General features: G+C 43.5%; 1 protein-coding gene across 1 annotated transcript; it reads left to right on the top strand.

The window, feature by feature from the left end:
* The first annotated feature begins 13,534 nt into the window (after positions 1-13,534).
* Positions 13,535-26,253, top strand: SYCE1 (synaptonemal complex central element protein 1). The gene is made up of 13 exons (XM_039225517.1): positions 13,535-13,635; positions 21,101-21,163; positions 21,792-21,851; positions 22,187-22,261; positions 22,882-22,929; positions 23,187-23,241; positions 23,955-24,044; positions 24,311-24,374; positions 25,187-25,253; positions 25,326-25,449; positions 25,526-25,636; positions 25,776-25,863; positions 26,110-26,253. The coding sequence occupies exons 1-13, from the start codon at positions 13,566-13,568 to the stop codon at positions 26,185-26,187; spliced, it is 993 nt and encodes a 330-aa protein (XP_039081448.1). The 5' UTR covers positions 13,535-13,565; the 3' UTR covers positions 26,188-26,253.
* The last annotated feature ends 277 nt before the right edge of the window (positions 26,254-26,530 follow it).

Below are 26,530 nucleotides of genomic sequence, written 5' to 3'. Positions count from 1 at the left end.
TATCACAGTGTGGTTTTGATTTGTATTTCCCTAATGATGAGTGACGTGGAGCATCTTTTCATATGTCTGTCGGCCATTTGGATATCTTTGGAAAAGTCTATTCATGTCTTCTGCCCATTTCTTCACTGGATTATTTTTTGAGTGTTGAGTTTTGTAAGTTCTTTATAGATTTTGGATAGTAACCCGTTATCTGATATGTCATTTGCAAATATCTTTTCCCATTCCATCTGTTGCCTTTTAGTTTTGTTGATTGTTTCCTTTGCTGTGCAGAAGCTTTTTATCTTGATGAGGTCCCAATAGTTCATTTTTGCTTTTAATTCTCTTGCCTTTGGAGATGTGTCAAGTAAGAAATTGTTGCTGCTGAGGTCAAAGAGGTTGTTGCTTGTTTTCTCCTCCAGGGTTTGGATGGTTTCTTTTCTCACATTTAGGTCTTTCATCCATTTTGAGTTTATTTTTGTGTATGGTGTAAGAAAGCGGTCTAGTTTCATTCTTGTGCATGTTGCTATCCAGTTCTCCCAGCACTGTTTCCTAAAGAGACTGTCTTTTTTCCATTGTATGTTCTTTCCTGCTTTGTCAAAGATTAGTTGGCCATACATTTATGGGTCTGATTCTGGGTTCTCTATTCTATTCCATTGGTCTGTCCGTTTTTGTGCCAATACCATACTGTGTTCAGGATTACAGCTTTGTAGTAGAGGATAAAGTCTCAGATTGTGATGCCTCCCATTTTGGTTTTCTTCTTCAGTAGTACTTTGGCTATTCAGGCTCTTTTGTGGTTGCTTACAAATTTTAGGATAGTTTGTTCCAGCTTTGAGAAGAATGCTAGTGCAATTTGCATTGGGATTGCATTGAATGTGTAGATTGCTTTGGGTAGTATTGAAATTTTAGCAATATTTATTCTTCCAATCCATGATCATGGGATGTTTTTCCTCTTCTTTGTATCTTCTTCAATTCCCTTCATAAGCTTTCTACAGTTTTCAGCCTACAGATCATTTACATCTTTGGTTAGGTTTATTCATAGGTATTTTATGGTTTTTTATGTGCAATAGTGAGCGGGATCAGTTTCTTTTATTTCTCTTTCTGGGGCTTCATTATTGGTGTATAAAAATGCAACCAATTTCTGTACAATGATTTTGTACCTTGAGACTTTGCTGAATTCATGGATCATTTCTAGCAGTCTTTTGCTGGAGTCTTTCAGGTTTTCTGTGTAAAGTATCATGTCACCTACAAAAAGTGAAAGTTTGACGTCTTCTTTGCCAATTTTGATGCCTTTTATTTCCGTTTGTTGTCTGATTGCTGATGCCAGGGTTTCCAACACTATGTTGAACAACAGTGGTGAGAGTGGACATCCTTGTCGTGTTCCTGATCTCAGGGAGAAAGCTCTCAGTTTTTCCCCACTGAGGAGGATATTAGCTGTGGGCTTTTCAGATATGGCTCTTATAATGTTTAAGTAAGTTCCTTCTATCCTGACTTTTTTGGGGGTTTTTATTAAGAGGGGATGCTCTATTTTTGTCAAATGCTTTTCCTGCATCTATTGACAGTATCATATAGTTCTTCTACTTTCTTTTATTAATGTGACGTATCACATTGACCAATTTGTGAATATTGAACTAGCCCTGCAGCCCAGGAATGAATCCCACTTGTTCATGGTGGATAATTCTTTTTACATGTTCTTAAATTGGATTTGCTAGTATCTTGTTGAGAATTTTTGCATCCATGTTCATCAGGGATATTGGCCTGTCATTCTTTTTTGTGGGGTCGCTGGCTTGGGAAGCAAGGGAATGCTGACTTCATAGAATGAGTCTGGAAGTTTTCTTTCCATTTCTAGTTTTTGGAACAGCTTGAGACAGATAGGTATTAACTCAGCTTTAAATGTCTGGTAGAATTCCAATAGGAAATTTAAGAATTAGATAGCAATGAAACTTAAAAAAAAAAAAATAGGGTAAAGAGACCAGAATCAACATTTTCTGATTAACAAAAACCTCATTAATGTGATGCTATGTGTTCATAAAGGAGAAGATGATCACAAAAATGGAAGTCTTTCCTTCCCAAGTCATTTCATAAATGTAATACAGTCCCTGTCAAAGTCCCAGTAGGATTTTTCATGAAGTTTGACAATAGTATTCTGAAATTCAAAACAAGAGTCAGGACCAATTTTGGGAAAACAGAAACGAATGAGATTATTCACACCACATACCAAAAAGAGATTACAAAGCAGAAATATACATAACTATGAAAAACAACACAGGCCCAGGTTGGGGCGGGGGGGTATTGTGTTAAAGGAGGAATTTCACAGAAGCAGAGAAAGAGTCTCCCATAACTTGTGTAGAGACTATTGGGTGTATTTTAAAAAAAGATTGGAGCCTCCCTCATGACCCACAGAACTAAGTTTTAGTAACAACTAAAACTATTATAATAAGAAGAAGAAATGTTTAGGACTTTAGGGTTTTAAAGACCTTTATAAATAAAAGATTTTAAAAAGCCACGGAAGAGAAGACTGGTATATGTGAGTATATGAAGACATTAGGGTTCCAAGGAAGAAAAGCACAGTTCAGGGGTGCCTGGCTGGCTCAGTCGGTAAAATGTGCAAATCTTGATCTCAGGGTTGTGGGTTTGAGCACCCTGTTGGGTGTAGAAATTACTTACTGTGAAATCAAAAAAGGATAATAAGAGAAAGAAAGTTCAAAGGCAAGGAAGATTCCCCAGAAGATATTAGCACATGTGACAAGTTATCCAAAATCATTACATACATATTCATTTGATGACGGAGGGGGAGAAGAAAGCCTCTTATGTTGAAAAATGCTTTCACTCAGGTGCACCTGGTCGCTCAGTCGACTGAGTATCCCAACTTTTGATTTTGGCTCAGGCCATAATCTCATGGCTTTTGAGCCTGAACCCCACGTCAGGCTCTCTGCTGTCAGTGCAGAGCTCTCTTTGAATCCCCTGCCCTCTCCCTCTCTGCCCCTTCCCTGTATGTGTTCTTTCTCACTTGCTCTCAAAAATAAATATTAAAAAATTGTTTTAGAGGAGACGGGCAAGATGGAGGAGAGGTAGGGAGCTCCATACATTGCACTCGCCCCCATATCTCACACGGAAGAGACCTGAAGCCATAGGAAATCTTCCAGAACCCAAGAGATTTGGAGAAAAAGGACGCAGATTCCACTGAGAAAGCCTTCTAACTTGAGTGCAAACTGGGGAAGATAAAATCGGGCCGGGATCGGAGACTCAAAGGGACAGGGGCGATCCCCCTCTGTGGGGAGTGAGAGGGGAAAGAGAGAGTCTGAAACTACTCAAGACACAGTCCTTGCTGCTGAGGAACAGAAAAACCTCTGCTTGGGGCACAGAAGGACCGTGCACGCCAAATCCCTGCGCACCAGGTCCCCGCGCGCCAACTAGTCCTGGAGGGGCCTCCCGCCAACCGCTTCTGGCTGGCTGGACCCCTGGTGGAGCCGCGCATACCAGGCCCCAGGCTCCTGGCTTGGCTGGACACTTAGAGGGAAGGTGAAGGGCTTAAAACTGGGAGATTTGCTCGCGAGTTCACGTTTCGGGTGACGAGACATGGAGGAACCTGGTTTCCCGCTCTCCAGTGGGCCCAGCACACCCCCCAGGAAAACCCCCGTCCTTGCTCGCCAACCCGACCTGGAGGTGAAGGGAGCGGCGATTCTGGCTCCATCCCCAGGACTAGGCAAGAGACTTGGAATTGCCCTGAGGGGATCGCCTGCGAGGTGGTGTCTATGGCAATTTCAGTGGGGCGCACGGACTGGGATTCGGAAACTAGGCCTGGCCTGGGTTAAAGAGCGTGACCCACTTTGGCTGCGCCCCTGACACTGGGAGTTTACACACCCAAAAAAGCGAGGTGCAGCGCTTGGTTCAAGAAGGGACTGGAGCACTGCCACTCTTCTCCCCACAACGGCTAAGGCAGAGCTCCCGCCTGACTCATTGGACCACACCACGCCCATCCCTGCTAGAGAGCTGCCCTCCTCTTTTTTTTTTTTTCCTGGAACACTAACCTGTTTAACTCTGGTCACTGGCTTGCTTAAACAATCACATATAGTCCATTCTGTAGATGTAAATTCTACACCTACCTACCTTATCATCTCCTTCTCTCAGGAGTAATTAGACTATATAGTTTCTCTGGATAACACCGGCGTCCTTCTCTCACCTCTCCAACCATATTCCACCCTTTAGCTCTTTGAAAAAAGCTTCTTATCCCTTCTGCCTGTTCATTCGATTTCCAATTTTGCCTCATCCCCGCCCTGTCTTCTCACTCTTTCTCTACACTCTTCAACCAGCACTGCATACACCCAGCTATTTAATTCTACCTGGGAAATCCAGTTATATGCTTTAAACCATTCTTTGTCCATCGGTTTTCTTCTTTTTTCATTTTCTTTTCTTCTTTTTGACCTTTTAATGTATTTTTTATTTTCTATTATTCGCCTTCCCTCCTCCGTCTTTTCTCTTAACTTTTTCGTTTTCCCTCTCAGTTTGCAGTTTGTTGGATTTGTCTGTGCGTTTGTGTACCTCTGCTCCCTGTGTGTTTGTCTGTTTTCTTCTCCAGGGCTACCTCAAGAAACAAGCCAAAATACACATGGTGGAGAGTCCCAAATATCACTATGAGTAGGAAAATAAAATAACCAAGGTCTCAACAAGAGAGACCAAGAGATACCGTCCAAAAAACACTCAATGAAAGGATAGGCCCTGGACAAAGAGTCTTCTTGGGTACAGCAGCGCTCACAGGTGCAGAGAGCATAACAAGTCTTTAAAACTAACAAGAGACAGAAAGCTAACTAAAATGATGAAATGAAAGAGCTCTCCTCCAAAGAAATTCCAAGAAGAATTGACAGCTCATGAACTGCTCAAAACAGATATAAGCAGCATAACTGAACAAGATTTTGCAACAATAATCATAAAATTAATCGCTGGGCTTGAAAAAAGCATAGAGGACATCAAAGAAACTATGGATACAAACAACATGGAGAATAAAAACAGGCATACTAAATTAAAAAATGCGATAAATGAGATACATAATAAGTTGGAGGCAACCAATGCACGGATTGAAGAGGCAGAAAGGAGAATAAGTGATTTAGAAGACACCATTACAGAAAAAGAGGAAACTGAGGAAAAAAAAGAGACAAACTGATCCAGGAACATGAGAGAAGGGTTCAAGGGCTCAGTGATATGGTCAAACACAACAATTTCTGTATCATAGGAATCCCAGAAGAGGAAGAGAGAGGGAAAGGTGCTGAAGGAGTCCTGGAACAAATTATAGCAGAGCACTTCCCCAAACTGGGAAAGGAAGTAAACGTTGAAATACAAGAGGCACAAAGGACTCCCCTCAGATGTAATTTGAATCGATCTTCTGCATGGCATATCATAGTGAAAATCGCAAAATATAAGGACAAAGAGAGAATTTTGAAAGCACTAGGGATAAATGGGCCCTAATGTACAAAGGGAAACCTATCAGAGTGGTGACAGACCTATCTACTGAAACGTGGCAGGCCAGAAAAGAATGGCAGGAAATCTTCAATGTGATGAACAGAAAAAATATGCAGCCAAGAATCCTCTATCCAGCAAGCCTGTCATTCAGAATAGAAGGAGAGAGAAAAGTCTTTCCAAATAAACAGAAATTGAAAGAATTTATCACCACTAAGCCAGCCCTACAAGAAATCCTGAGGGGGACGCTCTGAAGGAAAGGTTGCAAGGAACAAAGATACCAGAGACACGACCACAAACATGAACCCCACAAAGGACACAAAGACTCTAAACCCACATATTTCAATAATAACACTGAATGTAAATGGGCTGAATGCTCCAATCAAAAGACATAGGGAAGCAGAATGGATAAAAAAACAAAATCCATCTATCTGCTGTCTACAAGAAATGCATTTTAGACTGGAAGATACCTTCAGATTAAAAGTAAGGGGATGGAGAAATATATATCACGCTACTGGAAGTCAAAAGAAAGCTGGAGTAGCCATACTTATATCAGACAAACTGGACATTAAATTGAAGACAACAAGAGATGGGGGCGCCTGGGTGGCTTAGTCGGTTAAGCGTCCGACTTTCGCTTAGGTCATGATCTCGCGGTTCGTGGGTTCGAGCCCCACGTCAGGCTCTGTGCTGACTGCCAGCTCAGAGCCTGGAGCCTGTTTCAGTCTGTGACTCCCTCTCTCTCTGACCCTCCCCTGCTCACGCTGTCTGTCTCTCTCTCTCCTAGAAAAAAAAAAAAAAGACAACATGAGATGAAGAAGGGCATTACATAATAATTACAGGGTCTATCCATCAGAAAGAACTAACAATCATAAATGTCTATGCACTGAATATGGGAGCACCTAAATATTTAAAACAATTAATCACAAACAGAAACAACCTTATAGATAAGAATGTGCTAATAGCGGGGGACTTTAATACTCCGCTTACAGCAATGGATTGGTCAACCAGACAGAAAATCACTAAAGAAATAATGGACTTGAAAGACAAATTGGACCGGATGGATCTGACAGATATATTTAGAACTCTACATCCTGAGGCCAGTGAATTTACTTTCTTCTCAAGTGCACATGGCACATCCTCCAAGATAGATCACATACTGGGACATAAAGCAGCCCTCAATAAATGGAAAAGACTTGAGATCATACCATGCACACTCTCAGATCATAATGCTTTGAAACTTGAAATCAATCACAGGAAGAAGTCTGGAAAACCTCCAAAAACATGGAGGCTAAAGAACACACTAGTAAAGAATCAATGGGCCAATCAGGCAATTAGAGGAGAAATTTAGAAATATATGGAAGCAAATGAAAATGAAAACACAACAGGGGCGCCTGGGTGGCTTAGTCGGTTAAGCGTCCGACTTTCGCTTAGGTCATGATCTCGCGGTTCGTGGGTTCGAGCCCCGCGTCGGGCTCTGTGCTGACTGCCGGCTCAGAGCCTGGAGCCTGTCTCAGTCTGTGACTCCCTCTCTCTGACCCTCCCCTGTTCACGCTGTCTCTCTCTCTCTCTCCTAGAAATAAATAAAAAACATTAAAAAAATTAAAAAAAAAAAAGAAAAAAGAAAATACAAACACAACAATCCAAAATCTATGGGATGCGGCAAAGGCAGTCCTAAGAGGAAAGTACATTGCACTCCAGTCTTATTTCAAGAAATTAGAAAAAGCACAAGTCCAAAATATAACAGCTCACCTAAAGGAACTAGAGGCAGAGCAACAAGAATGCCCTAAACCCAGTAGAAGAAGAGAAATAGTAAAAATCAGGGCAGAAATAAACAATATAGAGACCAAAGAAACAGTTGAACAGATCAATGAAAGCAAGAGTTGGTTTTTTGAAACAATGAACCAGCATTCTTCTCAAAACTAGAACAAACTATCCTAAAATGTGTATGGAACCACAAAAGACCCCGAATAGCCAAAGTAATATTGAAGAAGACAACCAAAACGGGAGGCATCACCACCCCAGACTTTAGCCTCTACTACAAACCTGTAGTTTGGTATTGGTAATACCTGTAGTATGGTATTAGCACAAAAACAGACACATAGACCAATGGAATAGAGTAGAGGAGTCAGGTTTGGACCCAAAAGTATACAGCCAACTAATCTTTGGCAAGGCAGGAAAGAGTATGCAATGGAAAAAAGACAGCCTCTTTAACAGATGGTGCTGGGAGAACTGGACAGCAACATGCAGAAGAATGAAACTAGATCATTTTCTCACACCATGCACAAAAATAAACTCAACATGGATAAAGGACCTGAACTTGAGACAGGAAACCATCAAAACCCTGGAGGAGATAGCAGGAAACAACCTCCTTGACCTCCACCGCAGCAATTTCTTACTTGACACATCCCCAAAGGCAAGGGAATCAAGAGCAAAAATGAACTATTGGGACCTCATCAAGATTAAAAGCTTCTGCACAGCAAAGGAAACAACCCAGAAAACTAATAGGCAACCGACGGAATCGGAAAAGATAGTTGCAAATGACATGTCAGACAAAGGGCTAGTATCCAAAATCTATAAGGAACTCACCAAACTCCACACCTGAAAAAAACAAACAATCCGGTGAAGAAATGGGCAGAAGATATGAACAGACACTTCTCCAAAGAGGACATCCAGATGGTCAACAGACACATAAACGATGCTCAGCATCCCTCCTCATCAGGGAAATGCAAATCAAAACCACACTGAGATACCACCTCACATTAGTCAGAGTGGCTAAAATGAGCAAATCTGAGTACTCTAGATGCTGGCGATGATGTGGAGAAACGGGCACCCTCCTACACTGTTGGTGGGAATGTAAACTGGTGCAGCCCCTCTGGAAAACAGTGTGGAGGTTCCTCAAAAAATTCACAGTAGAACTCCCCTAGGACCCAGCAATAGCACTGCTAGGAATTTACCCAAGGGATACAGAAATGCTGAGGCATAGGAGCACATGGACCCCAATGTTCATAGCAGCACTCTCCACAATAGCTAACACATGGAAAGAGCCTAAGTGTCCATCAACAGATGAATGGATCAAGAAGATGTGGTTTATCTATACGATGGAATACTACATGGCAATGAGAAAGAATGAAATCTGGCCATGTGTAGTAACGTGGATGGACCTTGAGGGTGTTATGCTGAGCGAAATAAGTCAGGCAGAGAAGGACAGATACCATATGTTTGCACGTATAGGAGGATTAGGAGGAACTTAACGGAGGACCATGGGGGAGAAGAAGGGGAAAAATAGTGGGGGAGAGGGAGGGAGGCAAACCATGAGAGACTCTTGAATGCCGAGAACAAACTGAGGACTGATGGGGGGGGGAGGGGGAGTGATGGGCATGGAGGAGGGCACTTGTGGGGATGAGCACTGGGTGTTATATGGAAAGTAACTTGACAATAACTAATAAAAGAAAGAACAGAGTATCACTAACATTTTAATCAAAAATAATAAAGCATATAGGGAAAAATTTAACAAAGATATGAAAATTCTAATACATCAAATCTGTAAGATGTTGATAAAGAAATTGAAGAATAGACCAGTAAATGGAAAGATATTTCACCTTTGTAGACTGTAAAATATTGTAAAATTGTTCATTCAACCTAAAGCAATCTACATTCACTCACAATCTAGATTCTAAATTCCTAACACATTTTCAAAAAACAAGAAAAAAAAATCCTGAAATTCGTATGAAACCACAAAGTACCATGAATAACCACATCCATCTTGAGAAAGAACAAAGCTTTACAAACTACAGTAAACAAAACAGTCTTGAGAGTGTTGAAATAAAAGCAGGTACAAGGATCACTGCAGCAGAATATGATCAATTGCTTTTCTTTTTTTCTTTTTTTAATATAGTTTTTATATAATAACAATAAACTATTTTTTAAAAAGTCCTTGTTTATATAAACCTAAAAAAATAAATAAAAATTTAAAACTACACTAGTATAAGGTTAAAACTCTACTTTTCTCCCTGTTCAAAAGACAAAGTTTTCTTGGATTTCAATCTACTCTTGATAAGACAACGTAAATAAAGGTTTTCTCTTTTGTCTGCCAAGAAAACCAAAGCTTTAGGTTTCATCTTTATCAGGTCTTCGATTGCTTAATTAAAACTTCTCAATGTTAAAGGAGCTAGGTTTTGCTAACAACTTTGCTAACTACTATATAGTACTATACATTCACCTTGAGGATTTTTTATTGCCACTTTGATTAAATAAACAAATATTTAAGATTTGTAATGATCTATAATCCTATTTAGGATATGCCTTATAACTTAGTAAGGTTTTAACAAACTTCCCAGTATTTAGATGGTAAAATAATCTTTTGATCAATCATGCCCTTTTATTTGGGATGCTAAGTTATTTGGAAAAGCACTATGTACAATGGTAAACTTCTGAGTATGTTGCACGAGTAAATACTGTAACTGCCCAAATACATATGCAATTCCTAAGTTTTAACGTTTTGGTATAAGGTTATCACTTAATATTCTGATTACTTAAAATGTTATATGTCACAGAAATAACTGAATTTCTTTGTCAATTGCATCATACTTAACTCTCATCAGATCTTTAACAATGTACATTTCTTTTTAAAAAATGTTTATTTATTTCTGAGAGAGAGAGACAGTGTGAGCAGGGGAGGGTCAGAGAGAGAGGGAGACACAGAATCCGAAGCAGACTCCAGGCTCTGAGCTAGCTGTCAGCACAGAGCCCGATGCGGGGCTTGAACCCATGAACCGTGAGATCATGACCTGAGCCGAAGCCGGACGCTTAACCGACTGAGCCACCCAGGCGCCCCAACAATGTACATTTCTGAGATTTTGTCAGAAATAATTGTTCTTGTTCTCTAAAAAAACACGTGTTTCTTCTTCAAAGAGATTTATAAAAGAAACTTTTGGGTATTTGACATCTTTAAAATTAATACTATAATGGGTAAGAATTTCCAGAGCTAAAAAGCTGTATTCATATTGAACAAGAATTAGAATCATGGATTCTAATTAAAAGGAGGAAGATTATAGTTTTTTTTTACTTTTGTTAGAAATATTGCTGGTTCTTTAATGTTTCCATATCCAGATTAAGTAAACTTTTTCTTAAGATATCTATGTTATACAGAAATGTCAAAAAGTATTCATTTGTAAACTAAGGCATTCATCTTTTCTACCTAAACCCTCTAAAATTCAAAAACTCCCAGTGAGTAATCTTTCTTTTATGGCAGTTACAATTGTTTGCATAAGTTCAATAAGAATCTGTTCATCTTGTAACAGGACACCACTGGAAACACTGGTTATTTAATCAAGACTTTGACTGGAATGTCATATTTGAGAGTCATGCACAGACTCAGAAATGACCAGACAACTTTAAGGAACTGAGGTTAACTTTATAAAACATTGAGCCATAAAGCCTCTTGGAAATGTTGGCCTGATACCTTGCTTACAGAAGTCCCAGCAGCCTCCCCGGGTGAGTAAATTAGGTCACTTCCTGGCAGGTGCAGGAACCTCAGGATATCCTGGGGACGTCATGAAGAGGATTTCGCCCAATTCTATAGGTATTGCAGGCCTGTCTGATGACAAGTACTTGGCTTGGCTTCTGGCCTGGAGGGGCTACTAAAACTTCAACAAGGAGATTTCTTATAAAAGGTCCCAGCAAAGTAAACTTTAAAAGATCCTCATGAACAATCGCTATTCTTGCTGAGCTTATGTAAATAATTAGGCCAGGGTTAAGACTGGACTTGTTCTACAAATACATTGGTCTCGATTTGGCTATCTCTGAAAATGGAGGTTTTTAGAGAGAAAACCTATGTTTCAACAATGCACTGTTATAGATATTAAATTCTAGTTCTGATTGTCTTTAAATGTTTGTTGTTTGCCTAAAGTAGACAGCTTGAGGCAACCTTCAGAAAATTTGTCACAGTATTTCATATATACACAACCTTCTGTACTTGTTATTCTATGGAGATGATAATCAGACCCCATGAGTATATAATTATTTAAACAATAGAAAAACAGGGTGGATCTCTAAATATGCAAACCATATCCTCCCTAAACTTGATCTGATATTTACTATATCCAGGAGATCTGGTTTATTCAAAGGATGGGGTCACTCCTTTCAAATACCTGGAGGTGGACTTCACAGATATACAACCAAGCAAAGGACTCAGCCCTTAAAGTTTCAAGTATCATCCCATGGGTCCATCACTCTGGAGTTACATAGACAAACTTGAGGGAGAAGATCCCTCAACCTGGCAAAGTGATCCAGATCCATTCAACCTGCTTAAACTGACCCTCAAAAAGACACTGGCCCCTGAGATCTCCAGCCCTTCTCCAGCCACACCCTGGAAGCTGGCTGGTCTAGGCATGGCAGAAGCTTGAGCAATCACCATTCCGATAAGATAGACTGTCTTTACTCTTTGCCATCGAATTGGCAGAGGTTACCTCAGAAAGGTGGAAAAACAGCGAGAGAGGTTCCTATTCACACTCCCCTTATGTTCTGTTGCTATTAATTGCCTCTAATCTGGGCCCAAGCACTTAAATACAACATTTCTGCCCAAAAAAAAGAGCTGATAACTCTGGCCCAGGCCCTTAAATGGGCAAAGGAAAAAACGGTAAACATCTTCACTGACAGCAGGTATGCCTTTGCCACTGCCCATGTACATGAAACTCTATATAAGGAAAGAGGACTATTAACATCAGGAAAAAAGGAAATTAAAAAAAAAAATCCTGCCCCTACTGGAAGCCTTATGGCTCCCTAAAAAGGTAGCTATTATACATTATAAAAGCCACCACAGAGCAGACTCAGCCCAAGCAATGGGAAATACTTTTGCTAACACTACAGCAATTAAAACTTTACCTCTGCTACCCACACACTTCTTCCCCATGGAACACCGCATCACCATTCCACCCCGGTAGTCTGTCACTTCAGTTATTAAACTTGTTTCTTCTCCACTTTACCTGTCCTTTATTATGGGGAGATGTTACCAAAAGTAAATTTAAAGATCTAATTGACTTTATTAACCGACTCATAAATCATGCAGCACCCTATGTAGCAAATAGAGGACAGGTCTGCAGAACTAAACAAAGGAAAGCTTTTTACTGAAGCAGGGTGATTGTCGAAGAGACCACCAAATGCGGAATAGAAGCGAGGCGAGATTTTATTTACGGCCGGGCCAAACCTGATCTCCTGATCTCATGGAGAAATGCAAAGAATGGCCCCGAACAAAGGTGGCAGTGAGCTTACATGGATGTCAGTAAGGCAGAAGATGTCATTATTTAGTTAACCAACTACATTCTACAGCATACTATGGTAACCAATTGCACTGTGACACTCAGGTGTTAGTTTTGGCAGAGACCTATCAATTTTAAGTTCTGTGTCTTGGAATGACCAACCGTAATTAGACATTTGAGAAGCCGTGGGGTAGTGACTACGTGACAGACTACCGGGGTGGAACGGTGACGCGGTGTTCTGTAACCTTCCGTACACGGCGTGGGCGTGGTCCTCCAGAACAGGGAAGTACGAGCTTGCCAAGCGGATTTACAGAAGCAGAAATAGCATGTTAGTGTTTAACCGCGCTTGAGGTTAACCTACAACATTTACAGTCACAGAGAAGAAATAAGGCGAAAATCAAGAAATTTATTAGCAAATGCCAAGCTTGCTCTCACAAGGAATTTGGGAGTAAATTTCCTCTGGACTCCAAGAAATTCCACGTCACCCCCAGGTGTGCAGCAAGGAACACCAGCAGAGACAAGAATCGAACCCTGGACGCAACAGGGTAAAAGCGCTCTCCGCGTAACCTACGCAAGCTCAGTAAAGTCGGGCCGGTCCTTCTAGCGGCGTCTACAAACGCGCAGTCACCAACTCCTCAACTGCCAATCGCAAGCCTACGGACTCACACCCTCACCTCCCCCTACTCTGAGTTTGCGCACCCAGAGACTTTAAACATGCGCACTAGCACCTGTGTTCAGCCGTTGAGCCCTGCCACAGCTCGAGGCCCAACGCGCTTGGAACGCACTGCGCAAGCGTGCCGCTGATGCCCCGCCCCCCTCGCGGGTTTGGTCCAATCCTAGCCGAGGCGCCAACAAGCAGGGCGTCCGCGAGCGGCGGAAATGGCGGGGCGGCTGGGGCCTTCGAGTGAGGAGCGGATGGGAGCCTCAGCTGCGGCTGAGAAGGCAGGAGGTAGTGCTGGGCAAGGGCGCAAGGGCGGCCGTGGAGACTGGGCCGGGCATGTGGGGCGGGGACACGCGGCGGCCCTCCCCCTCCCGCCGCGGAGAAAACGCAGGCAGGTGGGTCTCGGCTGTGTGAAGTAACCCCGGGGACACCCTTTCTGTTGGGCCAAGCGGCTGTCTGCGCGCAGCCCCTGAGTGAGCCGCCTTCCTCTGCCCTCGCAGCCACGTCTGGGCGTCCCTGCTGCCCCAGAACAGTTCTCACCGGGGTACATCTTTTCTAAAGCGGGGTCCAGGCCGACTGCGCCCAGCGTCCGCGTTTTTTCTCCGACGCCGACCTGATGAGCTCCCAGCTCCCGGGGCAGGGCTGACGCCACCTGGTCGCGCGGGGCGCTCCTGGAACACTCCCCTCCCTCGGGGGGCCGAGCCTGCCCTCGCTGCCTTCAGGCCCACCTACACTGGTGCAGCCTTGGGACCCGGCGCGGCTCCAGGGTGTCCTACAGAGAAAAGGCGTGACTAGCGACCCTTAGCGCAAAAGGCTCGTTGGAGCAGAGCGTGACAGCCCGTGACGGCCTTAGCCAAGGATGAAGAGAAAAATGGGACAGATGCATATATATTTCCCTTTTATTACACACCTCCGATGGCCACGACTGCGCTAAAGGAGCCTTCCAGTGCGGCTCTTTCAGGTCCTTACATAAGCCAGTACATGTAGGTGGTTTAGTTACTTCACCAGTGTCTTAGTTTGCGCTGCTCTAATGGATATACCGTAACCTGGATCGCCTTGTAAACCACAGAACTTTGCGTCTCCTGATTCTAGAGGCTGGAAGTCTAGAACCCAGGCATCGGCAGATACGGTGTCTGGTGAGGACCAGCTCCTGGTCCCAGGCTGCATCCTCACTTGGAGGAAGGGGCGGGGAGTTGTCTGGGGTCTATGTAAAGGCGCTGATCCCATTCTCCAGGACTCCGCCATCATGACCTGATCACCTCCCCAAAGCCCCATCTCCTAACACCATCACATCAGACCATAGTATTTCGACATATGTCCTGTGGTTACAACGCAGGAGAGTGTCCTGTACTTTGCTCTTCACACCGGGGAGTTATGGGGTAAGGAAGCATTGTGTCTGCAACTCAGTCTGAAGGTTCAGAAATGTTAGCAAATGGGGGAATCTAAGTGAAGGGCATATAGGAGCTGTGTGTTCTATTTCTGCAACTTTTTAGTAAATTTGACATAAAAACTAAAAAGTGGGAGGCTCATACTACACGAGGCTATTTTGTGCCCTGGATTTTTGCTAATAAGATACTGGTTGCCCCATTCAACAGATAGTTATTGCCAATCTGTGCTTTACCTTATGGCAAACACTACATATGTAATAGAAAATACAAACAGTGCAGCTCACTTCCTAGTCTGATAATACCTGGGGAATTGGTTGCCCAAACAAACTGTAAAAATAAATTTGGAGTCACGTGGGGAAGTTTACTGTAAAAAATATAACCATATGCAGAAGTGTGATTGGTAAAGGATAAACATCCTCCCTGTCCCAGTCTTACCCTCCAGAGGTAACTACTGTTGAAAATATTTTTGTGATTCTGGCCAGAAATTATCTAGACATGGTATGCATATGTTTGTAGACAGACGGATATATATTTTCCCTTTTTGTAGCCATATAGGAGTCTATATATATAATTTTTTATTTTCTTTTAATGTACCTAGCGTCTCTTTCCATGTTTAATACATAATGTATCTACCTCCTTTTCAAAGGCTGCACAGTATTTTGTTGTGGCAGTGAATTATAACTTTTCAGCTGAAGGGTTTTCAAGTTGTTTCCCACTTTTGCCATAACAAATACTGCCTCAGTGTCATTTTTTATTCATACTTTTATTTTTTTAATTATTTTTTAAATGTTTGTTTATTTATATTTTTAACAGTTTATTGTCAAGTTGGTTTCCATATAACACCCATTGCTCATCCCCACAAGTGCCCTCCTCCATGCCCTTCCCCTCCCTCTCCCCCCCCCATCAGTCCTCAGTTTCTTCTCGGCAATCAAGAGTCTCTCATGGTTTGCCTCTCTCCCTCTCCCCCACTATTTTTCCCCTTCTTCTCCCCCATGGTCCTCCGTTAAGTTCCTCCTAATCCTCCTATACGTGCAAACATATGGTATCTGTCCTTCTCTGCCTGACTTATTTCGCTCAGCATAACACCCTCAAGGTCCATCCACGTTACTACACATGGCCAGATTTCATTCTTTCTCATTGCCATGTAGTATTCCATCGTATAGGTAAACCACATCTTCTTGATCCATTCGTCTGTTGATGGACACTTAGGCTGTTTCCATGTTTTGGCTGTTGTTGAGAGTGCCGCTATGAACATTGGGGTACATGTGCTCCTATGCATCAGCACTCCTAGCAGTGCTATTCCTAGCAGTGCTATTGCTGGGTCCTAGGGGAGTTCTACTGTGAATTTTTTGAGGAACCTCCACACTGTTTTCCAGAGGGGCTGCACCAGTTTACATTCCCACCAACAGTGTAGGAGGGTGCCCGTTTCTCCACATCGTCGCCAGCATCTAGAGTCCTCCGATTTGCTCATTTTAGCCACTCTGACTCATGTGAGGTGGTATCTCAGTGTGGTTTTGATTTGCATTTCCCTGATGAGGAGGGATGCTGAGCATCGTTTATGTGTCTGTTGACCATCTGGATGTCCTCTTTGGAGAAGTGTCTGTTCATATCTTCTGCCCATTTCTTCACCGGATTGTTTGTTTTTTTCAGGTGTGGAGTTTGGTGAGTTCCTTATAGATTTTGGATACTAGCCCTTTGTCTGACATGTCATTTGCAACTATCTTTTCCGATTCCGTCGGTTGCCTGTTAGTTTTATGGATTGTTTCCTTTGCCGCGCAGAAGCTTTTAATCTTGATGAGGTACCAAGAGTTCATTTTTGCTCTTGATTCCCTTGCCTTTGGGGATGTGTCAAGTAAGAAATTGCTGCGGTGGAGGTCAAGGAGGTTGTTTCCTGCTATCTCCTCCAGGGTTTTGATGGTTTCCTGTCTCAAGTTCAGGTCCTTTATCCATGTTGAGTTTATTTTTGTGCATGGTGTGAGAAAATGATCTAGTTTCATTCTTCTGCATGTTGCTGTCCAGTTCTCCCAGCACCATCTGTTAAAGAGGCTGTCTTTTTTCCATTGCATACTCTTTCCTGCCTTGCCAAAGATTAGTTGGCTGTATACTTTTGGGTCCAAACCTGACTCCTCTACTCTATTCCATTGGTCTATGTGTCTGTTTTTGTGCTAATACCATACTACAGGTATTACCAATACCAAACTACAGGTTTGTAGTAGAGGCTAAAGTCTGGGGTGGTGATGCCTCCCGTTTTGGTTGTCTTCTTCAATATTACTTTGGCTATTCGGGGTCTTTTGTGGTTCCATACACATTTTAGGATAGTTTGTTCTAGTTTTGAGAAGAATGCTGGTGCAATTTTTATTGGGATTGCATTGAATGTGTAGATTGCTTTGGGTGGTAATGACATTTTAGCGATATTAATTCTTCCAATCCATGAGCATGGAATGTTTTTCCATTTCTTTGTGTCTTCTTCAATTTCCTTCATAAGTTTTCTATAGTTTTCATTATAGAGATCTCTTGTATCCTTGGTTAGGTTTATTCCTAGGTATTTTATGGTTTTCTGTGCAATAGCGAATGGGATCAGTTTCTTGATTTCTCTTTCTGTTGCTTCATTGTTGGTGTATAACAATGCAACCGATTTCTGTACGTTGATGTTGTACCCTGCAACTTTGCTGAATTCATGGATCAGTTCTAGTAGGTTTCTGGTGGAGTCTGCCGGGTTTTCTATGTAGAGTATCATGTCGGCTGCGAAAAGTGTAAGTTTGACGTCTTCTTTGCCAATTCTGATGCCTTTTATTTCCTTTTGTTGTCTGATGGCTGATGCTAGTGCTTCCAGCACTATGTTGAACAACAGTGGTGAGAGTGGACATCCCTGTCGTGTTCCTGATCTCAGGGGGAAAGCTCTCAGTTTTTCCCAGTTGAGGATGATGTTGGCCGAAGTAGGTTCCTTCTATCCCGACTTTTTCTAGAGTCTTTATTAAGAAGGGATGCTGTATTTTGTCAAATGCTTTTTCTGTATCTATCGACAGGATCATGTGGTTTTTCTCTTTCTTTTGTTGATGTGTTGTATCACATGGATTGATTCAGGAATGTTGAACCAGCCCTGTCACCCAGGAATGAATCCCTCTTGATCTTGGTGGATAATTCTTTTTATGTGCTGTTGGATTCGATTTGCAAGGATCTTGTTGAGGATTTTTGCATCCATATTCATCAAGGATATTGGCCTGTAGTTCTCTTTTTTTCTTGCTGGATCTCTGTCTGGCTTGGGAATCAGAGTGATGCTGGCTTCATAAAATGAGGCCAGAAGTTTTCCTTCAATTTCTGTTTATTGGAATAGCATGAGAAGAATGGGTATTAATTCTGTTTTAAGTGTCTGGTAGAATTCCCCAGGGAAGCCATCTGGCCCAGGGCTCTTATTTATTGGGAGATTTTTGAATACTGATTCGATTTCCTCACTAGTTATGGGTCTGTTCAGATTTCCTATCTCTTCCCGTGTGAATTTTGGTAGTGAGTGTGTGTTTAGGAATTTGTCCATTTCTTCTAAGTTGTCCAGTTTGTTGGCATATAATTTTTCATAGTATTCCCTGATAATTGCTCGTATTTCTGAGGGGTTGGTTGTAATCAGTCCATTTTCATTCATGATTTTGTCTATTTGAGTGCTCTCTCTTCTCTTTGAGAAGCCTGGCTAGAGGTTTGTCAATTTTGTTCATTGTTTCAAAAAACCAACTCTTGCTTTCATTGATCTGTTCAACTGTTTCTTTGGTCTCTATATTGTTTATTTCTGCCCTGATTTTTATTATCTCTTCTACTGGGTTTGGGGTGCTCTAGTTCCTTTAGGTGTGCTGTTAGATTTTGCACCTGTGCTTTTTCTAATTTCTTGAAATAGGCCTGGAGTACAATGTGCCTCAGTGTCATTTAACATGCCTTTTGAATACTTAACTCATGCATAAACTCTTAGGATTTATGTCTTTAAAGTGTTGATGTAGTAACTGTCTTCTCAAAGGTTACTTCAGTTTCCAGTCTATATATGAATTTCCCCACATCATCTCACTGGCCATTGTCAGACTTATTAATCTTTACTGACCAAATAGGTACAATATGTTATTTTCATATCATTAATCATGACTGAGATTGTATATCTTTTCAAATATTTTTTGAACATTTGTAAAATTTTTGCTTAACTATTCCCTCGTTTTCTCCACTCTTCTATAAAAGTGATGGTTTACCTTCTTTATATTGACTCATTCTTTTTTTTTTTTTTTTTTTAAGATTTTAATCTAACTAGGGGCACCTGGGTGGCTCAGTTGGTTGAGCATCCGACTTTGGCTCAGGTCATGATCTCGCGGTTCGTAGGTTCAAGCCCCGTGTCAGGCTCTGACACGTCCAGCCAGAGCCTGGAGCCTGTTTCAGATTCTGTGTCTCCCTCTCTCTCTGACCCTCCCCTGCTCACGCTCTCTCTCTAAGAAATAAATAAAACATTTAAAAAAAGATTTTAATCTAACTAATCTCTACACCCAATGTGGGGCTCAAAATTGCAGCCCTGAGATCAAGAGTAACATGCTCTGTGTGCCAGCCAGGCACCTCTGACTAGTTGCTTTTTAAAAAATTTTTATTATAGAAAAATTTAAGCATATACAAAAGGAAAGAACAAAGTTTAATTACCCCAACGAGTCCATCTTTCCACGCAGTTATCAGCCTTTGGGCAACCTTGTTTTCTTTTTATCCTCACCCACTCACTACCACCTACTCCACTATATCATTTTTGAACCAAGCACAGACATCATAGCATATCATCCATAAATATTTCCATATGTATCTCTAACATAGCTAAAAGATAAGTACTGTACTCTTTTCAGAAAACTAACCACAATAGTATTGTCCTATATGAATAACAGCTACAATAATTTCTGTTTCATCAAATATCCAGTCAATTTTCAAATTTCTGATTATGTCATCAATATTTAAAAAAAATTGTTTTTAATGTTTTATTTATTTCTAGGAGAGAGAGAGAGACAGCGTGAGCAGGGGAGGGTCAGAGAGAGAGGGAGTCACAGACTGAAACAGGCTCCAGCTCTGAGCTGGCAGTCAGCACAGAGCCCGACGCGGGGCTCGAACCCACGAACCGCGAGATCATGACCTGAGCGAAAGTCGGATGCTTAACCGACTAAGCCACCCAGGCGCCCCATGTCATCAATATTTTTTAAAGTGCATTGTTTGAATCAAGATATAAATACAGTCCATTTTGTGATTGATTTATATGTCTTTTTTATCCCCTTTAGTCTGTAAGGATCTTCCTTTTTTTCATTTCCCATCCAAAATTTGTTAAGAAAACTGTTTTTTTTCCTATAAAGTTCCCAGTCTGGATGTTGCTAGTTGCATCCCCATGTGTCTTGTGCTGCTTTATTTCCCCTAAATTAGTATTTAGGTTAAAAGAATTAAAAGACATTAGTTTGACTTTTTTGGCAAGAATCCTATACTGTATTTTTACATCAAGGGGCTCATAATGTCCAGTTATCTTTATTGTGATGTTAGTACCATTAATAATTGTCTACACCTACTAGTTCATTAAGGGATTAAAAATAAGTGCCTAAGGGCACCTGGGTGGCTCAGTCGGTTAAGCATCTGACTTCAGCTCAGGTCATGATCTCACGGTTTGTGGGTTTGAGCCCCACATTGGGCTCTGTGCTGACAGCTACCTCATAGCTTGGAGCCTACTTCGGATTCTGTATCTCCCTCTCTCTCTGACCCTCCCCTGCTCATGCTGTCTTTCTCTCTCTCTCACTCAGAAATAAATAAAAAAATAAAAATTAAAAAATAAATAAAAATAAGTGCCTATATTGGTTATAAACAAGTGAATATGAAAGTTTTTCTGAGAGGCTTCAGAATAATTGATTATATATAGAATAGCTCTTTTTATTAATGTGCAGATGAGATATCTTATTACATTTTCTTACTATTCTTTATGGGTTTTTTTTTTTATAAGATGCTCTAGAAATTTCTAGCTAATTAGCCATCTGCCAGTTACAGTGATTTTTGACTCCTTGTTTCCAGTTATTTTATACCCCTCCTTTCTTTTTCTTTTATTTTTACATCATGAGCTTTGACCCAGTCGTGAATAGTACAGGCAGTGAAAGTTCAGTGGTCCTGAGTTTTATTAAGGGGAAATCTGTGGTATGATTTCACACTTTAGGAAAAGTTGACTGTGAAATGGCCTGACTCCTCGAATTCAGTGTCCACCTCAGGACAAGGAGCAGGAGCACCACTCTGGCTGGAGACCCGAGTCCCCCTCAGTCCCACACCAAAGTTGTTGGACCCTTCCTTGGGCCCTCTCCTTTGGGATTATGAAATGTTTGGTTTTGTCTCCACAGGGCAGGCCAAGTCCTCACAGAAAATTGAAGACTTGATGGAAATGGTGAAGAAATTGCAGAAAGGTCACATGTATTCTCTGTAACTGAGGCACAGCATGAGCTTTGGGATAAGGCAGAAGTGGATTCAGTTCCAGGCCCCACAATTCACAGCCTTGGAGGATTAACTCATTGCCTCTTTCCTATTTTTAAAACTTCTTTGAAGTAAAAATATAGCCCTGTGATTTGAAATTAAAGTATAAGGGGATAGAAGGCAAAACATTTCCCCCACACCTCCTTGCTAGCCACCCATGTGGTCCCCACCACACTCAGTTAAATACAGGTCTTCACCGTCACCCCCCTTCCCTCCACCTTACCTCTGCTACTCTTTGCTTGTTCCCTTGGGCTCTTCTAGCCATGTTCCCACTTCAGGAAAGGCTTTTGCACTGACTACATACTGCCCTACCCAGGAACTGCCCTCCCCTTGCTTTGGGGCCTTCAAGAGGTCTTCCCGTATCTGAAGAGCATGCCCCACTCCTTCACTCTTTAATTCCTTGCCCCTTTATTTTTCTTGACTGCAATTACTACAGCCTGACTCAGTATCTCTATTTATGTTTTCCCTTGTATCCTCTACCCAGAATGAGAGTCCCTGTAGCGCCCCCAACTCCCTCTGCCTGTCCTGTCATCTCCAATCAACCTCCTTTCCTCCCTACAGCGGGAAGCCTAGAGCCCAGGGTTGAGGTCCTGATTAATCGGATTAATGAGGTTCAGCAAGGTGAGCTCAGGGACCAGCTACGTGATTGGAAGGGCCCTTGATTAAAAGATTACTAAGTACATATTTCATGACAGCAGTAGCAGATCATTAGACCAAGGATGGGTTTGCCTAAATACAACTGCTATAGTCACGTGAACCTGGCCCTGCTGCCAACTGAGACCAACCAGAAGGGCTTGGGCTCTGGAAGCCTCATTTCTTGCCCTGTAAAATCTGTCATCCCCACCCTTTGCCAAGTTTGCTTGAAGATAAATGTGAAATGTCATTGGATATTGCACTTACATGTTGTCTGGTATTTTGTTTTGTTTTGCTTGGCTTTGCTTTGCCTTTTGGCACAGCAAAAAAGAAAGCCAGTGAGGAGCTGGGAGAGGCCCGAACTGTTTGGGAGGCCCTGCAGAAGGAAATGGACTCACGTAAGCATGCAAGGGGTCACCCAGAGGTCCCCAGTGTCATGCCTTCTTGAACTTAATATTCTGGACACTTAGCATTCTTGCTGTGGCCAAGGGCTCCTGCCCCCTGTGTGGCATCAGGCCCTACCAATCTCCCACTCTGTACCCTCCAAGCACACCCCCACCTCAGGCCCTTTGCTAGACTATTCTGCCCCAGATACCGCAGGTTCTACTGCCATACGTCATCATCAGCTCTTAGCTTGAATGTCCCCTTCTTAGAGAAACCGTCCCCAGTCATCCCATCTAAAGACAGCACTTTGTTCCCACCTGATCACATTCCCCTTACGGCTTGATGCATTTCTTCATAGCCCATATCCCAGTTAATATGATGTGTTTTTCTCTTGCGTTCATGGAAAATGCATCGGCAGTCTGCAGGATCCTCAGTCACCCTTTATCAACATCAGGGCCCTTCTGCTGCTTTTAGGGAGTGTGGGCACAAGATGGGAGGGGGCTCAACTCAAGGGGTCCACATTTGGGATTGGGGTACAGTTACACCAAACTGCCTGTGTGACTGTGGGCAGGTATGGTCCCTGAGGGTGCAGTGCATGGTCCCTGATGCCTGAACATGTTACTGTGTTTTCCAGTGAGTGGAGACAAAGTACGCCTGAAAGAGATCTTGAACAAAAAGCAAGGTAATTGTAGCTATTCTGTGTCCAGGCTTTTGCCATTGTCACCCTGCAGAGGCAGTGTGACAGTCTCTCCACAGCAGCTGAATCCTTTTGAAACTTGAATCAGCTTGCATCCCTCCTTTGGCTTCCACCAGACTTGAAGTAAATTACAAAGTCCAATCAGGTGTCCACGTGACCCCACATGATCTGACCCTATTATCTATGCCCAGTCCTGATGCTTTAATGGGTTCTCATGGGGCCCTTGGTTCCTGTCCCTGCAGAGACCCTAAGGATCCTCCGGCTCCACTGCCAAGAAAAGGAAAGTGAGGCACAGAGGTAAGAGCTTCCACCTGGGCCTTGCTCTGCCTTCTCCCTTCACTGTGGTCGAGTAGAGAAAGAGGGAAACTCAGTCCTGGACCCACAGCTCTCATTTTCTCCCTTTGTAAAAAGGAGAGGTCAGGTGCATATCTTCCCACCTTGGCCCCAACAGGAGGCAGTAGTGTTAAGGGTACTCTCACTCACTGGGATAATAGTTCATTTGCTAGAATATCAAATTCCTTTAGCTGTTTTTTATTCTGTGCCTTTCGCTCTTCCCGAAATAGGCTCCTTGGCTATCTATTCATCTGTCCCTTTATTAGACATCAAGCCATTCAGTCTCTCTCTATTCATCTGCTGTCCTTCCATCTATCTCAGTATTCATGAATCCATCTCTCCACTTCCTGAATATTAATTTAGTTTATTTTGTGACCAGTCACTGAGCCCTGGCACACCAAGACTGGAACTGTGTGGGGAAATGGGGATGATATTAGTGTGTGCGTGTGCACGCGTGCACGCACACACACATACTTGAACATGTCCATGTTGATCTCCCTGATTTCACAACACTATTCCCAGGGGGCATGTGCTCATGCCCCCGCCTTAAGTTATTAGAGAAGGACCTCAATCTAGAAGGCTACAACTCACCCCTATAGGAGGCAGAAGCCCTACCCAGCCCCATCTGGGGGAGACATTCAGAGAACATGACTGAGGGCTGTCTTACATCTTCGCAGAAAGCAGACCATCCTGCAGGACTGCAAGGAGCGAATTTCTGCCCTGAACTCCCAGATCGAGGAAGAGAAGAACAAACAGAGGCAACTGAGGTAAAGCCCAGTGCCCAAGGCCAGGTGGGGGATGAGGGGGCAGTGTGCAGGGATGGGTTGTAGGTGCAGGTAATATCAGGAATGGTGGTTAGAAGAGGAGCTGGCTGACCTGAGGCTTGGAAAGTCAAGGTGGGGAAGGTGCTTCCTATAAAGCAAAGAACATAGGCAAACTTCCCAAGGTCTGTACATGAAGACCCCTGGCCTGGGCCAGGCTGGGGAGGGGTGCCTCAGCCCCTGGTCCCTCATCTTGTGTGGCCGGCCCCCAGGTTGGATTTTGAGGAACAGCTGGAGGATCTGATGGGCCAGCACAAGGACCTCTGGGAGTTCCACGTGAGTCACTCAAAGCCATTCCTCCCACCTTCCACATCTTCCCTGACCATCCCAAGGCCAAAACTGAAGGTCACACTGCTGGCCTCCTTCCCCTCACCTGCTTTTGAGCCAGCCCTGGTAGCCTAATATCAAAATGGTCCTCAGCTCAGTGCCTTATCACCACCCTCACTGCCACCCAGTGTCATCCTCTTCATTGATCCTGCCTGCCCATCCCTGCTGCCTCCCCAGGGCCCTGCAGTGGCCAGGAGGAGCCCTGATGAACCAAGGAAAGGTTATCCATAGAGAAGATCCATGGATGTGTTTGCAGCCATAACTGGCACAGGACAGACAGTGGGGAATGAAGCAGACTGCTCTTTGCCGCCTGGGGATCCTAAATGCCAAATAAAAGGGGCAGAGAGAATAAATGTTGGGATAGACAGGTTCAGTGAGGAGGCCACGTAAAGGGAAGAGGAGCTGCAATGCAGGGCTAGTAAATGATTCTCCATGGAACATTTCTGATTTGTAATGTTTTGGGGATCCCCAGTAGTAAATACTTGCCTCAGACCTGATTTCAAAGCTTGCAAAATTCCTGAACGTTAACCACCTCATGAGCCTCTCAAGGACAGCATCACAGGTATCTGGGGTGAGACAGTTCCAGGTGGAGAGGATGACCAGTACAAAGTCCCTGAAGCTGGAACGTGCATTGTGTGCTCAGAGGGCCAGCATGGTAGGAAGTGAGGCATGCTGAGTAAAGACCAGATCCAGGTAGGCTTCTCTGAGGTGCAGGGGAGGAGGCCAAAACACATGGACAGGCCTCTTTTCTACCTACTCAGAGGCCAGAGCAGATGGCCCAGGAGATTGGTGCCCTGGACAGCAGCAAGGAGCAATTGCTCAAGGAAGGTGAGGCCTGGAGAATGGGGAGGCCCTGATTTGCCCTGTGCTGCCCTGCTCATCTGTCCCTTCCTGCTGCAGAAAAGCTCATGGAGGCAAAGCTGGAGGATGTGAAGCATCGTCTGTGTTCCCAGTTTGGGGCTGATGGTTGCTCGACCATTGCTGAGGGGCTCTTTCTCCGCAGCCAAGAGGCAGCAGCTGCAGTGTAAGACAAGATGACAGGGACAGGGAATGAGGTGGAGGGAGGGAGATGCCAGTGCTAATAGCACTCCCCTCCTCAGACATCTGTTTGATGAGGAGAACAGGAAGGCCCAGGAGCTCCTGGAGACTGCTGCCCAGCGCCATGAGCAGCTGCAGCAGAGGTGCCAGCAGCTGCAACAAAAAAGGCAGAGGTGGGTGTGGAGGCCCTCCCCCAAGTCCCCTAGGGGAAGGTGGCTAAGGGCATCTCCCTTTTCAGCCTGTCTCCTGTTCTCTTCACACACTCTTATCCTTTCTCCTCCCCACACTCCTACCCTACCCCTCTCTGTCCAGGCTTAAGGAAGAGCTGGAAAAGCTTGGGGTGCAGATACCTGCTCAAGCCCAAAGCAAACAAGAGGAAGGGGCTGGCCCAGGAGAACTTGTGAGCCCTGGAATTGGGTGGCAGGGAGCAGAAATAGCTCATGAAGGGAGCTGGGTGCAGGAAGGCAAAAAATGGGATCCACAGAGTCCTCAGAGGATGGTCTTTGGAGTAGGGTGCTCCCACAGAGCACAAAGAAGACGAGAGTGCAGAGGCTGGCAGTGTGGAGTGGGAAGAGGCAGGTCCTAGTGAGGGTGTGGGCACAAGGATATATGGAGATTTCGCTCCTCAGACTCTGACCTCCCGCAGGCCAATCTCAAGCTCCTAGGAGTCAGCAAGGAGAAAGACCCAGAGCTGCCCACCAAGCAAGGCCGTATGCCCTCCTAGGCAAGGACTCTCCTTGCCCTGCAGCATATTCCATGAACTTCAGGAAATAAAGGCACTATTTCAGTACAACTGCCTCAGCTGAGTTTGTACAGAGTGGGTAGGGCTTGCCTGGTCCAAGACCCCTGGTCCCTGAGACTAAGTAAACCTTAACCTCAGCCAGAGGGCCACAGCAGGCTTCCTTCCCTACCCTCATAGTCTAGTCTGCTTATTTCTAGGACATAACACACTGTTCTGGGTTCCCAGACAGAAGGCTGTAGGTTCTGCAGAGCCACACTGATTTCTTTAATTCCTTATCCAGGCCTAAACTAAACAGAATCCCAGAAATCTGAACAATGGGGATGAT

This window comes from Hyaena hyaena, unplaced genomic scaffold (assembly GCF_003009895.1).
Source record: "Hyaena hyaena isolate Hyena2069 unplaced genomic scaffold, ASM300989v1 scaffold_2279, whole genome shotgun sequence".
Taxonomy (NCBI): Eukaryota; Metazoa; Chordata; class Mammalia; order Carnivora; family Hyaenidae; genus Hyaena; species Hyaena hyaena.
This window is presented reverse-complemented; position numbering and strand designations above follow the sequence as displayed.